Raw genomic sequence first — 19,435 nt, forward strand, 5'->3', positions numbered from 1 at the left:
ATGTGTGTTTAGCTTAGAATAAATCTAGATTGAGCATCTTCAAGTTATAGAGAAAATTTTTAAATGTGTTGGGTGTTAACAAAAAGAAATAAACAAAAACCACAAATTAGTGCCACCTATTACATTCCATGTTCTCTCAAATAAAATTAATTAAAGAAAATAGTTTCTAATTTGTTGTTTCATTGACAGATTTTAAAGCATTTTTCCCTTATAAAGCTAAACCTATTTTAATGTTTAGTGGAGAAGAATTCTAATTTTATTCATAAATAATAATAATCAATCAATATCTTCTTTATAAACTTAAGAGAGGTGAAATTGAAAACGTATGTTAAATTTACATTCAACTGGTCCATCTATCAATTGGACCATCATAAAATTACGATTTATTACTAACTAAACCAAAAGTCTTGTATTAATTGAGTTATTACAACTTCTAAGAAGACGAAAAGAATATCAATTAAAACACGATTATAAGAGAAAATGATGAAACCACATCATTATTTTAGGATGCTCGGTCAAAAGAAAAGAGAGGATGGTAGATGACAAACCAACAACGTAGTTATTAGTAGACCGTTAATGATGGCTCAATCCATAAGAGTCAATTCATGATTCACAATTTTGAGAGTGGTTCTACTCGTAAAAATGTTATTATTACATATTATATATCCGTTTAAAAGTTAGATGTTCGAACTTTTACTCACACATTATTCAACTGTTATGTTTGACATAGAGATGAGGAATTAAGATATATCCTTATTTCAAAAACTTGAAAAAAAAATGGTTGGGAGAAAATTATATTACTATTGATTAAGATAAATGGAAGAAAGATTTAAAAAATAAATTTAATAGTAGAGGACAGAAAGCCATAAGGAAAAAAAATAAAATAAGAAGAATATTGAGTATAATAAATCTAAAATGTTAAATGCAATCATTTTCTGAAAAATACAATACTAAATTACTCACAAGTCACTAAAAAATATAAGAAAATAACTTTCACCTAGACTTTTATGTTTTAACTAGTAAAATCAATCCTATTTGATGGCTATTTGGTTATTGGAATTAAGTTTATTAATATTATTTTCAATTATAAGTTTTTACGTTTGTATATTATTATTTTTTACTGATGTTTTTAAAATTCAAACCTAGTTTTTCTCTTTTTAAATAATGTTGGTAAAGATTTATAATTATTTTTGTAGTTCAACTATAAATTTAAATGTTAAATAGTGAGGAAACAGAATTATAAATTTTTAAAATAAAAAATCAAAGATCAAATAATTATCAATAGAGCATTAAAGCACGTATGTCTCAGTAGCAATCCAAGTCTATCAATAATGGCCTCAAAAAAAATTGTCTATCAAGTGTCAATATATTTCCCATCTTAAATTGGCCATTTACAAAAATATAAATATTGATATCAAGAATTTAATTCTACGGATATATCGATAAAATATTGTTATCGGTGAATATTTCAAATTGCTAATTAAATTATTTTTATTTTCAAATTAAATTATAGATATTGTTATTAATATTTTATTTATATTGAGGTCAATAGATGATTTTATATATATTTTTTAGATATCAATCAATTTATAGAAGCATTCGGTTTATGAATATATCGATTAATAAGATTCCGTTTAGTAACCATTTTGTTTTTTAATTTTATTTTCAAAAATTAAACGTATTGACACTATTTTCACCTTCAAATGTCTTCATTTGTTATCTACTTTTCACCAGCGATTTAAAAAACCAAACCAAACCAAATTTTGAGAAATTTAAAAAAAGTAGCTTTCAAAATGTTGTTTTTGTTTTTAAAATTTGGCTAAGAATTCAACTATCATACTTAACAAAGATCAAAACTATTGTAAAAAAATATTAATAAAATAGACTTAATTTTTAAAAATAAAAACTAAAAATTAAATGATTACGAGAGGGAATCTAAATATTTTAGTCCTCCACCATATGAAAGAAAAGTAAACGTGCAAAATCCCCATATAATAATAATAATAATGCAACAAATGGATGGTGAAATAATTTGAAACGTTTAAAATGGATTATCAAAGTACAATTATTGAAATGTCCAGTGTATAGTGGAAGAACATGTCACACCAAACATTTGACTTCATCTGTTTTATTTTTTATTTTATTCCCCTTCAATAATTTATGAAATTAAATTAAATAGAGAAAAGCATTTCACATGCATCACATGCTTTGTGTGATTAACATGGCATCACATACACCATTCTGAACACTAACTTTCATATTCTTAATGTCATCCTTTTTTTAAAAAAAAAAAAAAAAATCTAAATTATTCTCATTTTTTTGTTTTCACTTTTCATCCTCATCCTCCCCCTAATCCCCTACTACTTTATAGCTTTTCTATTTGGTCCTCATTTTCTAACTTTATTGCTACTACTACCAAACCAAAATGGTTTAAATATGGATGTGGTCCAAACCTGTTTGTCCTTTTACCATTTTAGTCCCCTTGGTTATTTAAAATTTTGATGTCAGTCCCTATACTTTTGTTTACTTTCAAGTTGGTCCTTTTTTTTCAACTTTTAAAGCTACCTGACCAAAATAGAAAGTAAACAGGAATCTAAAATTAAGTACCAAAATGAAAATATCACAAAGCCCAACCAATATTCAAACCTAAATTAAATTCATTGCTTTATCTTTGCTTTTCAAAAGGTGTTGAAGTACAATTTACATCAAACACTCCCATTGGCAGCAACAGTATCTTCCTCCATTCTCTTCTGCAGGAGAAAGCTTCCAAAGCTACATCTTTGCATCTCATTGCAGATTTGACATTACATGACCTAACCAGGAAGGAGAAGGATACAAAAAGGACCAAAAAAATAAAAAAAACAAAAAAATCGACTTCGAAGAAATTAATCAAAGTAGACCGATTCCAAGCTACATGTCATCTTTGGTAAAACGGTCCTAACACCGTCTTTGTCGCTTTGTCTCCATGGTCGAGGTCGACACAAATTCATATCTTACATAGATATGAATCCATATAACCACATGTTACAAATAGATGGTTGTTAATAGCTTTGTCACCAAACCCTTCTAGGATTGGAAAACAATCAGATTTGGTTGGCAAGGGAGGTGATGGCTTTTCTTCTTTTCAATTCTCCCAAGTCAAAAAACTCTATATGATGCAGAAGAAAAGGAATTACTGCATTTTTCTTCCTAATTAAACAAATTCATCAACAAGAACGTCAGAACAGGATCGTTTGCTCAATCGCAAGCAGTCGGAACAAATGATATGAAGATCAGATAGATAAACACGACTTGTAATGAAGTATCCCTTTTCATAAAAATAATGAACAGATAATGATACTGATATTGTTTGATGGTAAATAGAGAGTAAAGAACAAAAGAATTTGAGGAGTTCACATTAAAAAGAACGTAGACAGTTTAGAGGACTCTGAATAACCCAAAAGAACAGTTGACTAGACCCAATAGAAAAACTCCCTAATAACTTACAGAGATCTAGATCATCTTGCAAGAATACTTCATTATGACATAATAGTAATAATAATAACAATGTGTACTATAAACAACATAAATTCTGCTCTCCTACTTGGTTAATAATAAATAGTTATCTGCCTACTTCTCACTGGAACTGTAATTCCTGTAAGAATAATACCTGTTGTAAATCAAAACTTCTGAAGAAGCTTTCAGTTGGGCTCTTCTCACTACATACGGACAAACCTATGTATGCACTATGTTACTGTAGTTGTTGTGCTACCCAACTGTCGATAGAGGATGTAACGAAGTGGAGTCCCGGGAAAATGCGGCTATCAACTGCTCCTTCGTCAACTGCTCAGATACGGGAGACTTGATGACAAATGTGTGCAAAACTTTATCATTTGCTTCAGAGAGTTTTGAATCAACAACATTGATCTGAGCATCTTTCATTGCCTTGATAACTCTTGACGCAGGGTGTGAGTCTAATGGGCAGCTAACCTTCACAATGACTTCATCATGAGCAGCCTCGACGTCAATGTCGACGTCAAGGAATTGATCTTTATTTTCAATTTCTGGGTTCCCCTCTGAAGGGGTTGCCTCACTTGAGGTGAGGCTGGATTTCTCACGTTCAAATTCCATGGCCTTCACTTTTTCTTGAAGCTCGTTAATGTAAGCAATGGCATCTCCCAACAGTGAAGCTTTGTCCATTTTGGAGATATTGGGCACAACAGCTCGTAGAGCATAGAACCGCTGGTTCAACTTTTCACGCCGCTGCCTCTCTGCCTCAACATGATTTAGTGGTTCCTCCCTGCCATTTGCAGGCTTTCTGCCTCGTTTGCGAGGTCGTCTTTCATCAGTGCCAGGCCCCTCTTCTTTGCATTGAGGCTCTACATCTGAATGCTCCGAATCTGCTCCTACACGGTTAATCACAGAAGGCCTTGAAGTTGCTACAGAGAAATCAATTTTCATTTGGGCCAGCTTTTGTGATTGATATGGGTTGAGACAAAATTCGTCTCTGACTCCATTGACTAGCTGCTCGTGATTATTATTTACCGGCAGAGTTGGAGAGCCATAAATTTCTGCAGGATTCCCCTGCTTGAGACCATGAACATGTGCCAAACTCGGACTGCAAATGCCATTTCGAGGGCTTTGAAACTGAATTCTACCTCCATTGGCACATGCTTCCCATGACCTCTCATCCATCTTCCTAATCGCCAGTTTCTCTCTAAAATGAGATCGACCCATGTTCCCCGAGTTCAAAGTCTGCCCAAAAACCTTAGGAATCCCCCCTCCTCCTTCTCCTCTTTCTGCAATTCCCAAACCCGAAAATGGGGTGTTTTCATCTTTTCTTTCAGCCATCATCAATGTCGCTGCTGACGACCTAACTCTGTCGAGTGAAAGTTGGGATGAAAACAGTGAACTGATCAGCTGCACTAACTCTAAGCTCTCATTCACGGATCTCACAGAACCCAATTCAACTACTCCAACATCAGTCGGCACCAAAACAATCGTCCGAATTCCCGCAGATTTTGCCAGATATGATCTCACACAATACTCAGATGGCGAATTGAGCACATCCGAAAGCCAGATATGTTTCCCGGACGCCAAACACTTCCCAGGGCCCCCATCTCCACGAGGGAATGAGAAATACATTGAAGCAAGAAAAAACATCTCAGTATCAGTAACTCTGTCTAATCCAAGAGCATAATTATCCTCATCAGAGCCTCCAAAGAGTGTGTGAAGCTTCTGCAGTGCTCTTTTCTTCATCCTCTGTTGGCTCTCATCTTCAAGCCGGAGACTAAGAATCTGTGTAGAATCTGTTTCGTCTCCATCCCTAGGATCTCTACACGATCCATCTCCCCATCCCAAAACCCATTCACCAGATTTAGAATGAGAAAGTTGCCAGAAAATTGCGTAGTTCCAGCTGAAATTGGAAGCATTGGGTCTCTCAACCAGATCCGATAGCTTGTTCTGCAAATTCTCATCATTCCTCACCGCCATAAACAGATTCTCATTCGAAACAGAGCAAGTCATCAAGTAATTAAAAGCCCGCGTTCCCAAAACAGCAGCAACCACAGTCTTATCCTCATCCTTCCCACCAACACTCCGCAACCCATCTTCAATCTTCATCTCTAAACCCTCCAAAACCAAAACACAATCTCAATCTCACACACACGCTTCAAAATTACAAAACCCCAGATCAAAATCCAAGTCCAAGAACTCAAGAATTCCTCAAACCATTATCAAATACCCCCAACAGAATTAATCCTGTACCAACAACACCATCGCCAAAACATTATCTAGATCTCAGAATTAGCAAAAACGAACAAAACCCCAGATAACAAGAAAGAGAACCCAGTACAAAGAACAAAACCAATCACCCAAAAACCCAGGAAACAGGAAACGTAGAGATAGAGATAGAGAACCGACCGGTACTGGGCATGCGAAATGTGCTGAAAAGAAGATGGTGAGATAAGGGAAGAGAGAAAGAAACTTGGAAGGCTATAAACATTCCCAGGAAAGCGACAGCCTGAATCGAGGAGAAAAGATTTTTTTTCTTGGAAAACAAACAAGCAGTTATTTCACGCGACAAAATAAACGAAAGAAAGAAAGAAAAAAAAGAAAAGAAAAAATAAATAAAGCAATACCCTCTTTTCTTTCTCTGTTTTCCAGAACGGTGAAGTGAAAAAGAATACGAAGATGGAAAACGAAAACGAAAACGAGAAAGGCGAGACAAATGGGAAATGGATTTTCTTTTCTTCCTCCTGTCTTGCTGCCGCTCCTCCTTATTCTACACGAGCAATCCCTTTAACCATGGTTAACTATTATCAATATACGATGAGTCAAATATTAACCATGGTTCCACCCGGATTGGATATATTTGGTTGGGAGTTTGAGAAGTAGTCGGCAATTATGTTGTGGGCGTTTGTTTCCACAGCGGCACCTGAGATTTCTATTCATCGCAGAGGAATTGAATCAATTTTACATATTCCTTTTTTTATTACTATTATCTTCAAATAATAATAATTGTTTTTTTATATATTTATAATATAAAATTCTCAATTCTTCTTCTTATCGTTATCGTCTGTTTGTTTGTTTTCTCAGAAACTAGAATTTTCTGTTTCCTTTCTTTCGTATAATAATTAATAAGATATTAGAATTAAAAAAATGTTATTTATTTATTTAGCAGATAAAAATCGTCTCGTGAGCCTCATGCTTAATGGTCGCTTGCAATTACTCGCAAACCATGCACAACATGTGACCTTTTGAATTTCTTTTAACCCTAGTTTTTCTATTTACGGTTTTGCCCCTACTATCAATTTAAATTTAATTTCCTAATTTTTTTTAAAAAAAAATGTGAACAATATGTACTTTTACTTTCTTACGACTCTGGGTAACCGAAAATATACTCTTTAAATAAATTTAAAAAACAAAACAAAATCTACTAATTTTCAGTTTTATTAGAGAGTTGGACCACGTGTGAAAGTGGAAAGATCCGAATATCTAAATTTTTAAATTATTTTCATTTATAGATTTGTATTTTTTGTAAATCATATTTTTATATTAAAATTTAAATTAGAAATCAATTATATTCCTTAAATGTTGGGTTGTATCAATTTAAATTATAAATTAATAATTGTATCAAATTCATAAGTGGATCAATAATGTATAACTGTATAACTTATTCTATTTAAAATTAACTCAAAATTACCCAAATGAAATTATTCTCTTAGTAGAAATATTATAACGAATTATTTTTTTTAAGTAAGTATATAAAAGTATAAGTAAATAAAAATTTAAAAAATCACTCAAATTAATGAAAATTTGATAATATCCATTTTATTTTAGCATTTTACAATAATATATGTTAATCTATGCAATAAACGAAATCTTATATATGTGTGAAGTTTAGACTAAAGATTTAAATAGACACACTAGTAAAAATTTAGAATTTTAATTGATATAAATATTTTGATTGTAAATCGATACAATCAATATTTTTTTTCTCTCAATTTTATTGTGATTTTTAAATCAATAAAGGCTTATTATGACTTCCATCATAAGTTTTTATGAGTTCCACCTCAATATAAAGTTGTAGATTCGTTAAATTAACAAATGTGTTCAAAGTCCTTTTTTTCCTTTTCTTTTCTTTTTTTTTTTTTCCTTTTTTTTTTAAAGTTGATCAAAGTCCATTTAAAATATTAAAAATATGATTTTTAATTTTCATAAACTATATAAGTAATTAGTTAAATAAAGTTAGTTTGAAGTTGTAAAACCAATCTTAATATTTGATATATGGGTCTATTTCTTCTAGGTTGTGAACTTATTATTCTCATGGACAATATAAATCAAAGTTTTTATGAATTTCAAGGGTTAAAGTTTGAAAAATCTTATAGTTTAATAACTTTAAAATAAAATTTAAAAAATTATGTCTTAACTCTTTTAAATTAGAGCCTTAAGTAACAATTTTTTTTTTGTACACAACATTCAAAAGTGATTTTATTTGTTACAAATATATCCATCTTTTTAACTTGACTATGTGGGTAGAATATTTTTTTTACCGTTCACTTTTTTTTTTTTTTTGGAATAATATTTACTTTCACTTTAATGTCGTCATTGTTAGGTAATTTATATCTCCAGTATTTTTTAAGATAGTTTTTAATACATATTATTATAATGTACTTTTTATTTATTAATATTAAAAAACAGTTAAAACCATTTAAAATCTCTCAATACACTATATCAACCATGAGTTATTTTATTAATATTTCCAAAAATGCTAATTTGAAATTTTAATTTTATTTATAATTTATTTTTCAAAGCTATACGCTTCCTTTTACACTCATCATAAACTTACCACGAAACATTACTCTAAGTCAACTCAAACGTATAATTGAAAATAAAATAAAAATTATTAAAAAAAAAAAAGTTAAAATTGCTTAGAGTATTAATATGATATTAAATTTATCTTCATTCCTTAGTTTAAACTTTTGGATCAATCCATAATTTAACATGATATCGAAGTATTAGATTTAGTTTTTGAACTCCTACAATTTATCCATCAACTTAATTTAAAAAAAAAAAATATTCAACGACTTTCTCTACCGACAGTGAGAAAGTACTTGTACGATGTTTTAAATAATAATGTTCTACTATGTAACATTTCGAAAAAGAAAAAAAAAAGTTTTAAAGGGAAATTTTTAAATTGTTTTTTCGAGGTGAGTATAATTCAAATGACATACAAATTATATTATCGACTTCAAAATAGAAATTTTATTATGACTTCAATAAATTATAAATTAGATGCTTTTTCAAAATATGCTTTCTTAACGCGTCGTAATATATGAAACTAATTTGTTAAATAATTTATAAAGGCGTAATTTATTACTAGTTTGAAATGAGAAGGTTGGACAGCAAAAAGGGTTTGACCAATACCATGATGGGACCCAAGATGAAGAAGATTAAGGAAGGTGAGAGAATAAATAACATTTGTTTTAAAAAATTACAACTTTTAGGATTATTTTCAAATATAGAAAAATGAACCAAAATATTTATAATTAATAGTAAAATATCACAATCTATTTGTGATAGACCGCGATAGATAGCAATAGTAGTCTCTCGTAGTCTATCACAGATAAACTGTGATATTTTGTTATTAGTAAATATTTTTTAGCAATTTTATTATTTAAAATAATTTCCTTAACTTTTAAGTAGGTGCATGTTTAATCCACCAACTTTTAAAATTATAAATCTATTTCTCTGTTTGATAGTCATTTGATTTTTTTTTTTTTATTTCTAGTTTTTAAAAATTAAGTTTACAAACACCTCTTCTATCCTCAATCTACTTTCTACCAATTGTTTCAAAAAACTAACCATTTTTTTTTTAATTAAAAAAACAATAATAATACTTTTCAAAAGTTTTTTTTTTTTTTTAATATTTGACTAAAACTTCAACTATTTTACTTAAGAAATATAAAATCCATGATAAGAAATTGAGATAAAATAAACTTAATTTTAAAACTTAAAAAAAAAAATGGTCAGCAAACAAGACCTAAAACTTTGGTTTTTTAAATTTTCATGGAAAATTCGCTAAAGTTAAATTTTAAATTTAGATTAAAAAAGTAATAATTATTTTAAAAATAAAAAAAATCAAAATTTGCAAAATAAACTTATAATTAAGGAAATGAAAGGAGAGGATTAAGGTTTGATAAACCCGACAGCGAGAGCGACAGATTGAAAGTGAGAAAGAAAGAGAATGGGAGTGTGAGTCTAAGAAACAGAGGGGGGAAAAAAAGGTATAAATTTGGTGGGTTTGAGGTTTTAATAAAGCTTAAGGAAGATACGTGTCTGAAAAAGCATGAGCTGAATGGTGAAGAAAGTGGTCACATATGTTTTTAAATGACCCATCTAACTTGCCTCTCCCCTTTTAATGGAGTAGAATCTAAGCTAAACCCCTCGAAAGCGATTCCTCACCAAATTTCTCTCTCTCTCTAATTACAATACAAAAATATTCAACCTCCGACCTCAAAGGAATGAATGTCAATTACTCTTAAATTTATAATCTCGTTGTAATCTCGTTTCTTAGAAAATCTTTGGAGCGAGAAGTCCGAAAGTAGTGAGTTGTGAATTTCACTCGAATTTGTGGGTCCCACAATTTTTTTTTTTAAAAAAAAAACACCAATTTCATGTTTTATTAGCTACTTACACTGTGAGTTCCAAATATTCACTATTCCACATAATTCACAACTCCATTCTTTATCGTAAAACATTCTTTTAGTCTTCAAGTTACACAACACATGTTTTTATATGTAAAAACTTTATTCTTGTTTTATTTATAGAATTATAGAATTTGTATTATTAATATAACGTTCCTCAATTTCACATAGAACGTTTATTAAAGCACCACTATCTTTATGTAGTTTTATGTCTTGAGGTGTTTGATAAATGGATATGAGTTATTGAGTTGAGTGGGTATTTATTACTCATGTTTGTTAAGCCCATAAAGAAAACCTATGGATTATTAAAACCTCTTTTTTACCCACTCAAAACTCTCTTTTTTTATCCCTCAAAACTAGGACCATTTATATTAATATGGTTGTTTTCAAAACTTATTAAGTAAATAAGGTTGTTTTGGAACTTATTAGAGAAATATTGTTGTTTTGCTAGAAGTCGAGGGTTGAGGATTCGATTAATGTAGAGGTCGAACGTTGAGAACTCGACAAACAAATAAAAACTTGGAAACAATATGTATATTAGGGTTGTCGAAGGTTGAAGTTTCAACATACATAGGTCGAACATTAATCGAACGTTGAGAACTCGAAAAACAAAGAAAAACTTGGAAACAATATGTATAAAGGGTTGTCGAAGGTTGAAGTTTCGACATACATAAGTCGAAACTTCAACCCTCAACAAGTGAAATCTCGCTAATTTTGTGATGAGGATCTCACTCTACAAGGGAATCTCGCTATAAATGTGAGCTGAATCTTGCTGGTAAGGTGAGCATCACTAGGAAGACAGTTTGTTAAAGAAATGCTTGATCTCACTTATGAGAATCTTGCTCATGAGAAGGATCTCGCTCATAAGGAGTATCTCGCTCATGAGGTCTCACTCACGAGGAGGATCTCGTTCATCCTAAGCTTTTTTTCATTTCCAATTTGGTAGCTAATTTAATAGAGTTTTTGTGTTATATTACATAAATATTTTTTTTCCCAGTTCATAGCTTACTTTTTAGTTTTACAAAAATTTGATATGATGATTTGGTTCATTGTTTTTATATTTCTATTTACTTGACTTTACTATTTCTATTTACTTGACTTTACTATTTGTATTTACTTGACGTTACTACCAACGTGCTACTACTTACTTTCAACTAACATTCAAATTAATTTGGTTAAATTAATTTCACTCTTTAATAAATGCACCCAACTCTCTCCAACAACCATTTCTTTCTCCCTCTTCTATTTATAGATGAGTTCCCACTCATACTTTTTATATTTCCACTATCTTTCTCCACTATGGGTGTTAAACCTTAAAAAAGTATGCTTTTGTTGGTTACTGTTTAGTTCAATTTTTTTTTTCTTTGTTTGTTACTGTCATTCCTAATTAGTTTGAGGAGGTTTGCTATTTTGAGGTTCAAAGTATCTCCTTTTTTTAGGACTTATTTTTTTATTTTTTTTCATGAAAATATGTTATTTGTTAATTATTGGTCACATTTCTTTGGGAATATTAGTTCACAAATTGTTTTATTAATGGTTGGCGACATTATATTTTTTAATCTGATACTTCTCAAATTTTTGATGAATTGTGGGTGAAATAGTATTGTTATGTAATTTTTTTTATCTAATAATATGTTCATTTCAATTTTTTTTCAACTTCAATAAGAACATATTCTATACATTTTGGTGTGTTATTATCAAACTAGTTTCAAGATTAATTTTAGTATGTCTTACCATCATGTCGAAAAGAATGATAACTTTTGCATACATCATGACATGTAATTTTTGTGTTTGTATTATGACACAGATATTATAAGTATCGAAAAGAACATATATTTTGTGATTTTTTTTTTTGAAAACGGCCACATGTTTGGTCGGTTCATATTATTTTTGTGATTTTATGAAAAATGTTACTGTACTACATCACATTCTCACCATCATAATCAAATGAAAGGTAATTATCCTATGTATAATTTCAATTCCAAATATACTATCCATATTATATAAAAATAAACTGTATGAAATGTGAAATAATAAAGTTAAGTTAGCAAGATTCAATAATACAATATACCAATTAGTAATTGAGACAATTACCTACAATATATATAAAACATTCAATATATATACATACAATATATAATATACCAATTAATTGAGCAGCAATATGAGATATATTTTGTTGGTATGTTTTACCGATTGAAGAGAATTAGAATTATTACAGTTTTTTAAAAAAGATATATGAAAAATAGTCTGTTATGTTCTACAAATTGAGAAAAAATTGAGATTGTCCAGTTTATGTCATAAATGATTTGAGAAAATACGTGTATATTTGAAAATTAATCAACAATAGCAAAGCATAAAACTAAAAAATAAAAGAATGAAATAAAAAATAAACGGAAAAAAATAGAACTAATCTCATTCACAAAAAACTGCATCAGATCCCCAACTCAACTCAACTCGATTCTACACAACAAACGCAGACAATAATTATCAACCCAACTCAACTTTGCAAACAAACACGGACAATTTAACTCCCTAGATAATTTAACTCTCCAGATAATAATTACCAACTCAACTCTCTACTTTTATCACACACCAAATACACCTTAAGTATTTTTGTAGCTATTGAAATTGTGGCTAGGATTTCAAGATATGGGAGTATTAATGTTGAGTGTCATACGACCCTTCATTGCATTCATCTATATCTATATAGTTGGTCAAACTTGACATAAATTGAACTCGTTAAAACGTATTTTTGCCAGTATTTTAGAGGTTTTTGTTAAACTACAAAAATAATTAAATAAGAAAAATACAAGCTATGTCATTTTTAATTTGTTTTTCTATTCGTTTTATTTGTTTGGTATTTGTAATAGATAGTAAAATAAAGGGAAAAATCTAAAAAAAAATAACACCTTTTTAAAATATTTGCAAAAGTGTTGACTAGTCAACTTTTGAATTTTTATAATTTTCAATTTTACCCTCATTTGTCTTGTTGCACACTTTTCTTTACTTTACCTTTTTTTTCTTTCTCCCATTTTTTCTTCCCCTTTTTTTTTTTTAAATTTTCTATCCTTTCTCCATGTTTTTCTTCACGCTTTTTTTTTAAAAAAAAAAAGAAAATTCTTTCCTTTATCCGGTTTTTGCTTCTCCCTTTTTTTCATAAGAATTATGAGACTGGATTTCATTCCCAAGACTTGAAAGTACCCCATTCATAAGTGACTTAACACCAACAAACCAATCACTAAGTTTGATTATTATAACGAAACATTAAATACAAATAGAAAATGAAAATGGATTTGAAATAAACTACTTTTTTAGTCCACAAATTTGCACCATTTATAACAAGTTTATTTATCAAAAAACGAGAAATGCGAATGATATAAGACAAGCCAATGGTTTTTTTTCTTTTTATAGGACTTTAAAAGTATGATGACTATCGGAAATAAACTTGAAAAAAAGACATAGATGACTCAAAATGAATACCATAGACTGAAATATTAATGTATTTATGTACCGTAATATTTGTTTACAATATCAAACGAAGAAGAAGGGTTTGGTTTGGTTGTTTGTTGTTTTGACAAAAGTGCCTTTGAGAGGTATCGAAAAGAAAAGGGAATGTACGAATGTCTAAAAAAAACCAAGGAAAGGGACAATAAGGTGGTCAATATGATGGAACAAACATTCATAAAACGAAAGCAAACATAATCAATAAGCACTCTAATTACACTTAGTTTGAGTTTAAAAGCATGCATTAAACTAATTTACAATAAAGAGGGTTTCATATAACTATACCACTACAAGAATTTCGAGCTTTAATATTGGTTTGAAACCGACATTAAAGGGCTTTAATGTCGGTTGACAACCGACATTAAAGATAGTGTTCTTAAAACCCTTTAATGTCGGTTGTCTTTAATGTTGGTTTACCCCTGCTTACCGACATTAAAGGGCTTTAAGAACACTGTCTTTAATGTCGGTTATCAACTGAAGCCCACAATCCAGTGAAGCCCTTTAAACCGACATTAAAGCCCAGAATCTATGTTCGTTTTTTCAATTATTGTCCTTTTTTAAAAAATTTCGTTGTCGAAGCTTAATCATTTGAACAAAACATAAAATTAATGAAATAACACTTGAACCACACCAATCAAACTTAATCATCCAAGTAAGACCAAATTAGTTTATATATAATTGAAAGAAAAGGATCTTGATATATACTTGAACCACACCAAACAAGACTACCAACCAAGTACATATTTTTCAACTAATTTCATTCCAACATCAACAAATTTAAAAAAGCCTAATCATTGGAATAAAACATAAAATTAATGAAACAATACTTGAACCACACCAATCAATAATCAACAAATTTCAAGACTACCAACCAAGTATATATTCTTCAACTAATTTAATTCCAACATTTCAAAATTTCAATAAGCTTAATCATTAAAATAAAAATAAAATGAATTAAATAACTTTAAAATTACTAAATTGAAAATTTATGTGAAAATAAAATTATACCTTTCCAAACAAATAACTTAAACAACCCAAAAACTTGAAGAAATTCGAACTGGAGCTCGAAGATTGGAACGTCGGTGAGCACCAGACCTTTGCGAACAGAGTTAAGACAGCACATCTGACAAATGGCGGGTTGACCACGACACCGGTGGCCCACCTCTATGACCGGAACCAGCTGGACCGAAACCCCACTTAAAGAACGTGTCGGCGAAGAAACCCCGCGAAGAACCACCGAAACACGCGAACAACAACGAACAACCCACGCGTCGATGGAAACCAACCGAAGAACACCCACGACGATGACCCACCACTGGAAGAAGCCCACGACAATAGAGATCCAAGCAAAACCAGTGACGAAAACCTACGGGAACACCCATGCACTGACGAAAACCAATCGAAAACCCACGAACACCGATGACGACAACCTACGAACTGATGTGAACAACCGCAAGCTGAGAGCACCGGTGAAAACAACCGAAGAACTGATGTGTATGACCAAGCTGAGAGAAGAGAGGGTTTGGCGTAAGAGAGGGTTTAGTAAGAGTGAAGTGAAAAAAGAGAGAAGATCATTTAATTTGAAATGGATTTTTAATAAAGTTAAAAAAATAAATAAATGAGAGGCCTTTAATGTCGGTTTTAAACCGACATTGTAGCCCATCTTCAATGTCAGTTTAAAATCAAAATTAAAGATCTTTTTTTAAAAAAACCGACATTATACATCCGAGAGCACTTTTTTCAACCGACATTGAAGCCGACATTGTTATAGTGTACCTTAGTAGTAACTCTCAAATCCTTGCTCAACTCGACAAATTGACCTTCAACACAGTAGTAGACTACTAAGAGAATCTTCTCTACTAATCTCAATCTTGGATTGAGTGATGAAAATTCTCGATTAAGAAGGATCTTGAAAGGATTTGAGAGATTTTAGAGTAAAAATAATTTTCAATAAAATCCATTTCCTTTTCCAATTGCATCAAGTTCATAAATCTGACTTATGAAGTATTTAACAAGCTTAAACATGCAAGCACTCAGTGATTCAGTCTGATGACACCTCAATAAGCACTATGTGAGTGGCCTAGGTATCAAAGATAACCCACTAAAAAGCACATTATGGGACTTTTCCACTCAAGAATCAAATTTTCTTTAAATTAATTTCAATTAATTTAAATAATAAACTCGATTTCCTATAATTGAATTTATTAAATTTGAAAATGATTTTATTTAAATAATTAATTAATTAACAATAATTTAATATCAAATATTAAATTAATAAAACACTTAATTTAAATATGAATCCGATTCATGTAATCAATATTTAAATACTTTAAACTCTCCAATTTACATTTAATTTCAACAAATTAAAACTTTTATTATATCAAATATAATTATTCAAACCCCAAAAAAAGAATTTGAACATTTCAAATTCAAAACTCTAATTTTGAATTTTGAACACTTCAAATTCTCTTAATTTTTCTAATCCAAGGTGTTAATGTTTTACAAACTAGTAGAGGGATCTTATGGACCTACAGATCATGAACTCCAACAATTTGAGATTGATCGGTTAAACTTTTTAACCCAAGTCAATCAATATTCATTAACCACCGAGACATACCACTATATCTCGATAGTTGCATTATCCCCACTTTAGATATATTTCTGTCTACTTGATTTAATCATAATCAATAAGTCGATCGTTTACAGGTTGTTCGTATTTACAACTAGGTCAAAAATACTATTTTACCCCTATAAATACATCTTGTTCCTTGAGCTCTCACTGATCCTCTATTGAATAATTGGTTATAGTCCAACTAACAAACCATGTCCCTCTCTGCCAAGAGAGAGCGGGGCCCCTATATTCAAGACCAGGTATCAACACTTAAGGGAACAACCTATTTGCTAACCCTAAAACCAGCTATTTATGCGGTCATACCCCAAAATGGGAGGCTTGTTGAGCAGTGTTGTTGAATTACTCTCACCTATGCAGGATCAAAAGATAATTTCGAATAAACAAGAGTTCGTAGTTAGCTCAAGATTAAGACTAAGTTACCCTAGGTCATCAAATTGAAATAGTCCGTTTTAACAGTAAACGGTCGTTATAAAGAAAATGTGGCTATTTCGTGGTATGGTCTTATGCAAAACTCTTTTGCATAGGATGGCCCTACTCGTATGTCTTCATATGAACGATCTTTAGGATCACGTCGTTTGTATCATTATACAAAGTAGGTCGCATCCACGGTGTCCCTAGAATGAGATACCTAATCTCATCCATATACTTATAAACTTTTTTTTGTTATATACTATAACTTGATCATCTTTCATGTCTCTACATAAAATTACAGTATTCATGCAATAGACATGGATTCATCTATTGGATTTACATAATGCAATCTCAATAATACTTTTATTGAATAAAAACTTCAACGGTACTTTTTTTTTTTTTATAAATAGAATATGTTTCCATGATTTACGAAATGTAAGTTTTAGGATATTCCCAACATAATAGCTATCACTGATAGAAGCTACCACTTATAGCATGTTATCGATGATAGAAGCAAACGGCGATAGCACATTATCAGTGATAAAAGCTACCACTAATAGCATATTATGGCGATGGAGAGTTCACATTATCAGTGATAAAAGCTACCACTAATAGCATGTTATGGCGATGGAGAGTTATCATTAATAGCATGATATCAGTGAGATCATTGATAGCATGATATCAGTGAGATCATTGATAGCATGATAACAGTTAGATCATTAAAAACATCACTGGCGATGGAGAGTTCACATTATCAGTGATAAAAGCTACCACTAATAGCATGTTATGGCGATGGAGAGTTATCATTAATAGCATGATATCAGTGAGATCATTGATAGCATGATATCAGTGAGATCATTGATAGCATGATAACAGTTAGATCATTAAAAACATCTTATCAGTGATGTTATCAGTGAAAGAAGCTATCAATGATATTATCAGTGAAAAAAGTTATCACTGATGTTATTAGTGAAAGAAACTATCACTGATAACTATGATATGAGTGATATTAGTGATATCGGGAATAGAAGTTAAGTGAAATCTATATATCAAGTTTCTTTTAAAGTTCATAACTAGTTATAGAATTTTATCATTGCTAGTCTTAAGTCTTAACATTTCAAGGTTGATTATAATTGATGAATGTCTATTAGTGATAGAGACTGATAACTACTATCAGTGATAGCTACAGTAATAGATTATTAGTGATAGCTACTATGTTAATCTTTTAAAGTTGATAGTCATTTATGAAAATCTATCAGTGATAGTCACTAATAGTTTTCCATCACCTGTATAGCACAATCTTTCAAAGTTATGTTAATAGCTACTCATAAACGTCTATCATTGATAGCTACTGATAGTCTTAACTGTTAATATTTCAAAGTTGATCCCATCTAATAAAAATATATCAATGACAACCACTGATAATTGATAGCAAAATAGAAGCTAATATTTCAAAATTGATATTTCTCAAATTGAAAGCTACCACCAATAACAACTATGGTGATAATAATTGATAGCAACTATCAGTAATGATAGCTTTCAATTTGAGAAAATCGGGAAAAAGCGAGTAAAATGATGGCTAGGTGTGAGTTTTTTAGTCCTTTATCATTTTTTGTTCTATATATGTAATTATTTTATTCTTATACTATATATTCTATTATTTTAAGCTTGAATTCCATTTATGCAGCGGACCATTAAACAGTTGAATGCATTGAATATATTTATTCATAGAAGGGAAAAAAAAGCTTTTTGTTTTAAATCTTTATGATATATGTGGCGCAATTAATAGTGTTTTTAATGTGGGTTGATATGGACTTGTTTTGTTTTATAGTCATGTTAATGGAATCAATTGTTTTTTTGTTTTTTTTTTTCCTTTTATTTGGAAAAGGAAAAACAATTCATATTGGATTTGAAAATGGATGGCTTCTAATTTAATAAATAGCACGGACCAAAGACAACGTTTTGGGGAATTTCAATGAGATAAATATCATGTTCTAAATTATTAGAACTAGGAAAATTGATCTATAGATATAATTATAATTATAAAAAATTTATTGTGTTTGACTGTTATGGTCTTATAGATGATTAGTCATTTAGTAATGAATAATTTAAACTAAAAATCATAGAGATTGGATTCTTCATCCAAAAAAATAATAATGGTTTATAATTTCTCAAAAAAAAAAATTGTGATGTAACTTTTATTCTTCATTATTAATAGTTTTAAAATAAAGTAGAAAATTAAATCATATTTTTCTGGAATAAGAAAAATAAATCACATCTTTGGTGCGTAGTAATTATATTTTATTCATATTTAACTATCGAAAATGATTTAGTTCTTCTACTTTTAAATAAATAACAATTTAATCATTAGATTTTAATATGTAATCATTTAGTTTTCATACTTTCAAATTTGTAACAATTTAATCCTTAAAACAATAAATCTAATAACAAAACAAATAAGTGTCAATTTTTATAAAGATAATAATATTTTTTATGATAAAAGATTAGATCGTTACAAATTGCAAAGTATAAGGCTAAACCTTTTTTTTTTAATCTAAACAAAAAGGTTAAGGGTGTGTTTGGAATACATTTTCAAGTGTTCAGTTTAAAAATTAAGTCATTGTGAAAGAAATTGAATTGTTTGACAATGACTCAAAATAGCTTTTTAAATGTATTTTAATCCGTTTTTATCATAAGT

At 29.9% G+C, this 19,435-nt stretch overlaps 1 protein-coding gene across 3 annotated transcripts; it reads right to left on the reverse strand.

Moving 5' to 3' along the window:
• Positions 1-2,637: 2,637 nt before the first annotated feature.
• LOC120075252 (transcription factor MTB1-like) lies at positions 2,638-6,382 on the reverse strand. Of its 3 annotated transcripts, none has more exons than XR_005481250.1 (2): positions 3,650-6,382; positions 2,638-3,148 (listed from the first exon to the last, which is right to left on the reverse strand). XR_005481250.1 is itself a non-coding variant. In XM_039028478.1 (2 exons), exon 2 carries the CDS (start codon positions 5,599-5,601, stop codon positions 3,748-3,750), a length of 1,854 nt encoding a protein of 617 aa, XP_038884406.1. In that variant the 5' UTR covers positions 5,602-5,739; positions 5,902-6,382; the 3' UTR covers positions 3,292-3,747. The 3 variants fall into 3 exon arrangements, 1 of the variants encoding a protein (XP_038884406.1); XR_005481249.1 differs by having other exon boundaries at positions 2,638-3,189; XM_039028478.1 differs by lacking the exon at positions 2,638-3,148 and having other exon boundaries at positions 3,292-5,739; positions 5,902-6,382.
• Between the last annotated feature and the right edge of the window lie 13,053 nt (positions 6,383-19,435).

This window comes from Benincasa hispida, chromosome 1, assembly GCF_009727055.1.
Source record: "Benincasa hispida cultivar B227 chromosome 1, ASM972705v1, whole genome shotgun sequence".
NCBI classification, from domain to species: Eukaryota; Viridiplantae; Streptophyta; class Magnoliopsida; order Cucurbitales; family Cucurbitaceae; genus Benincasa; species Benincasa hispida.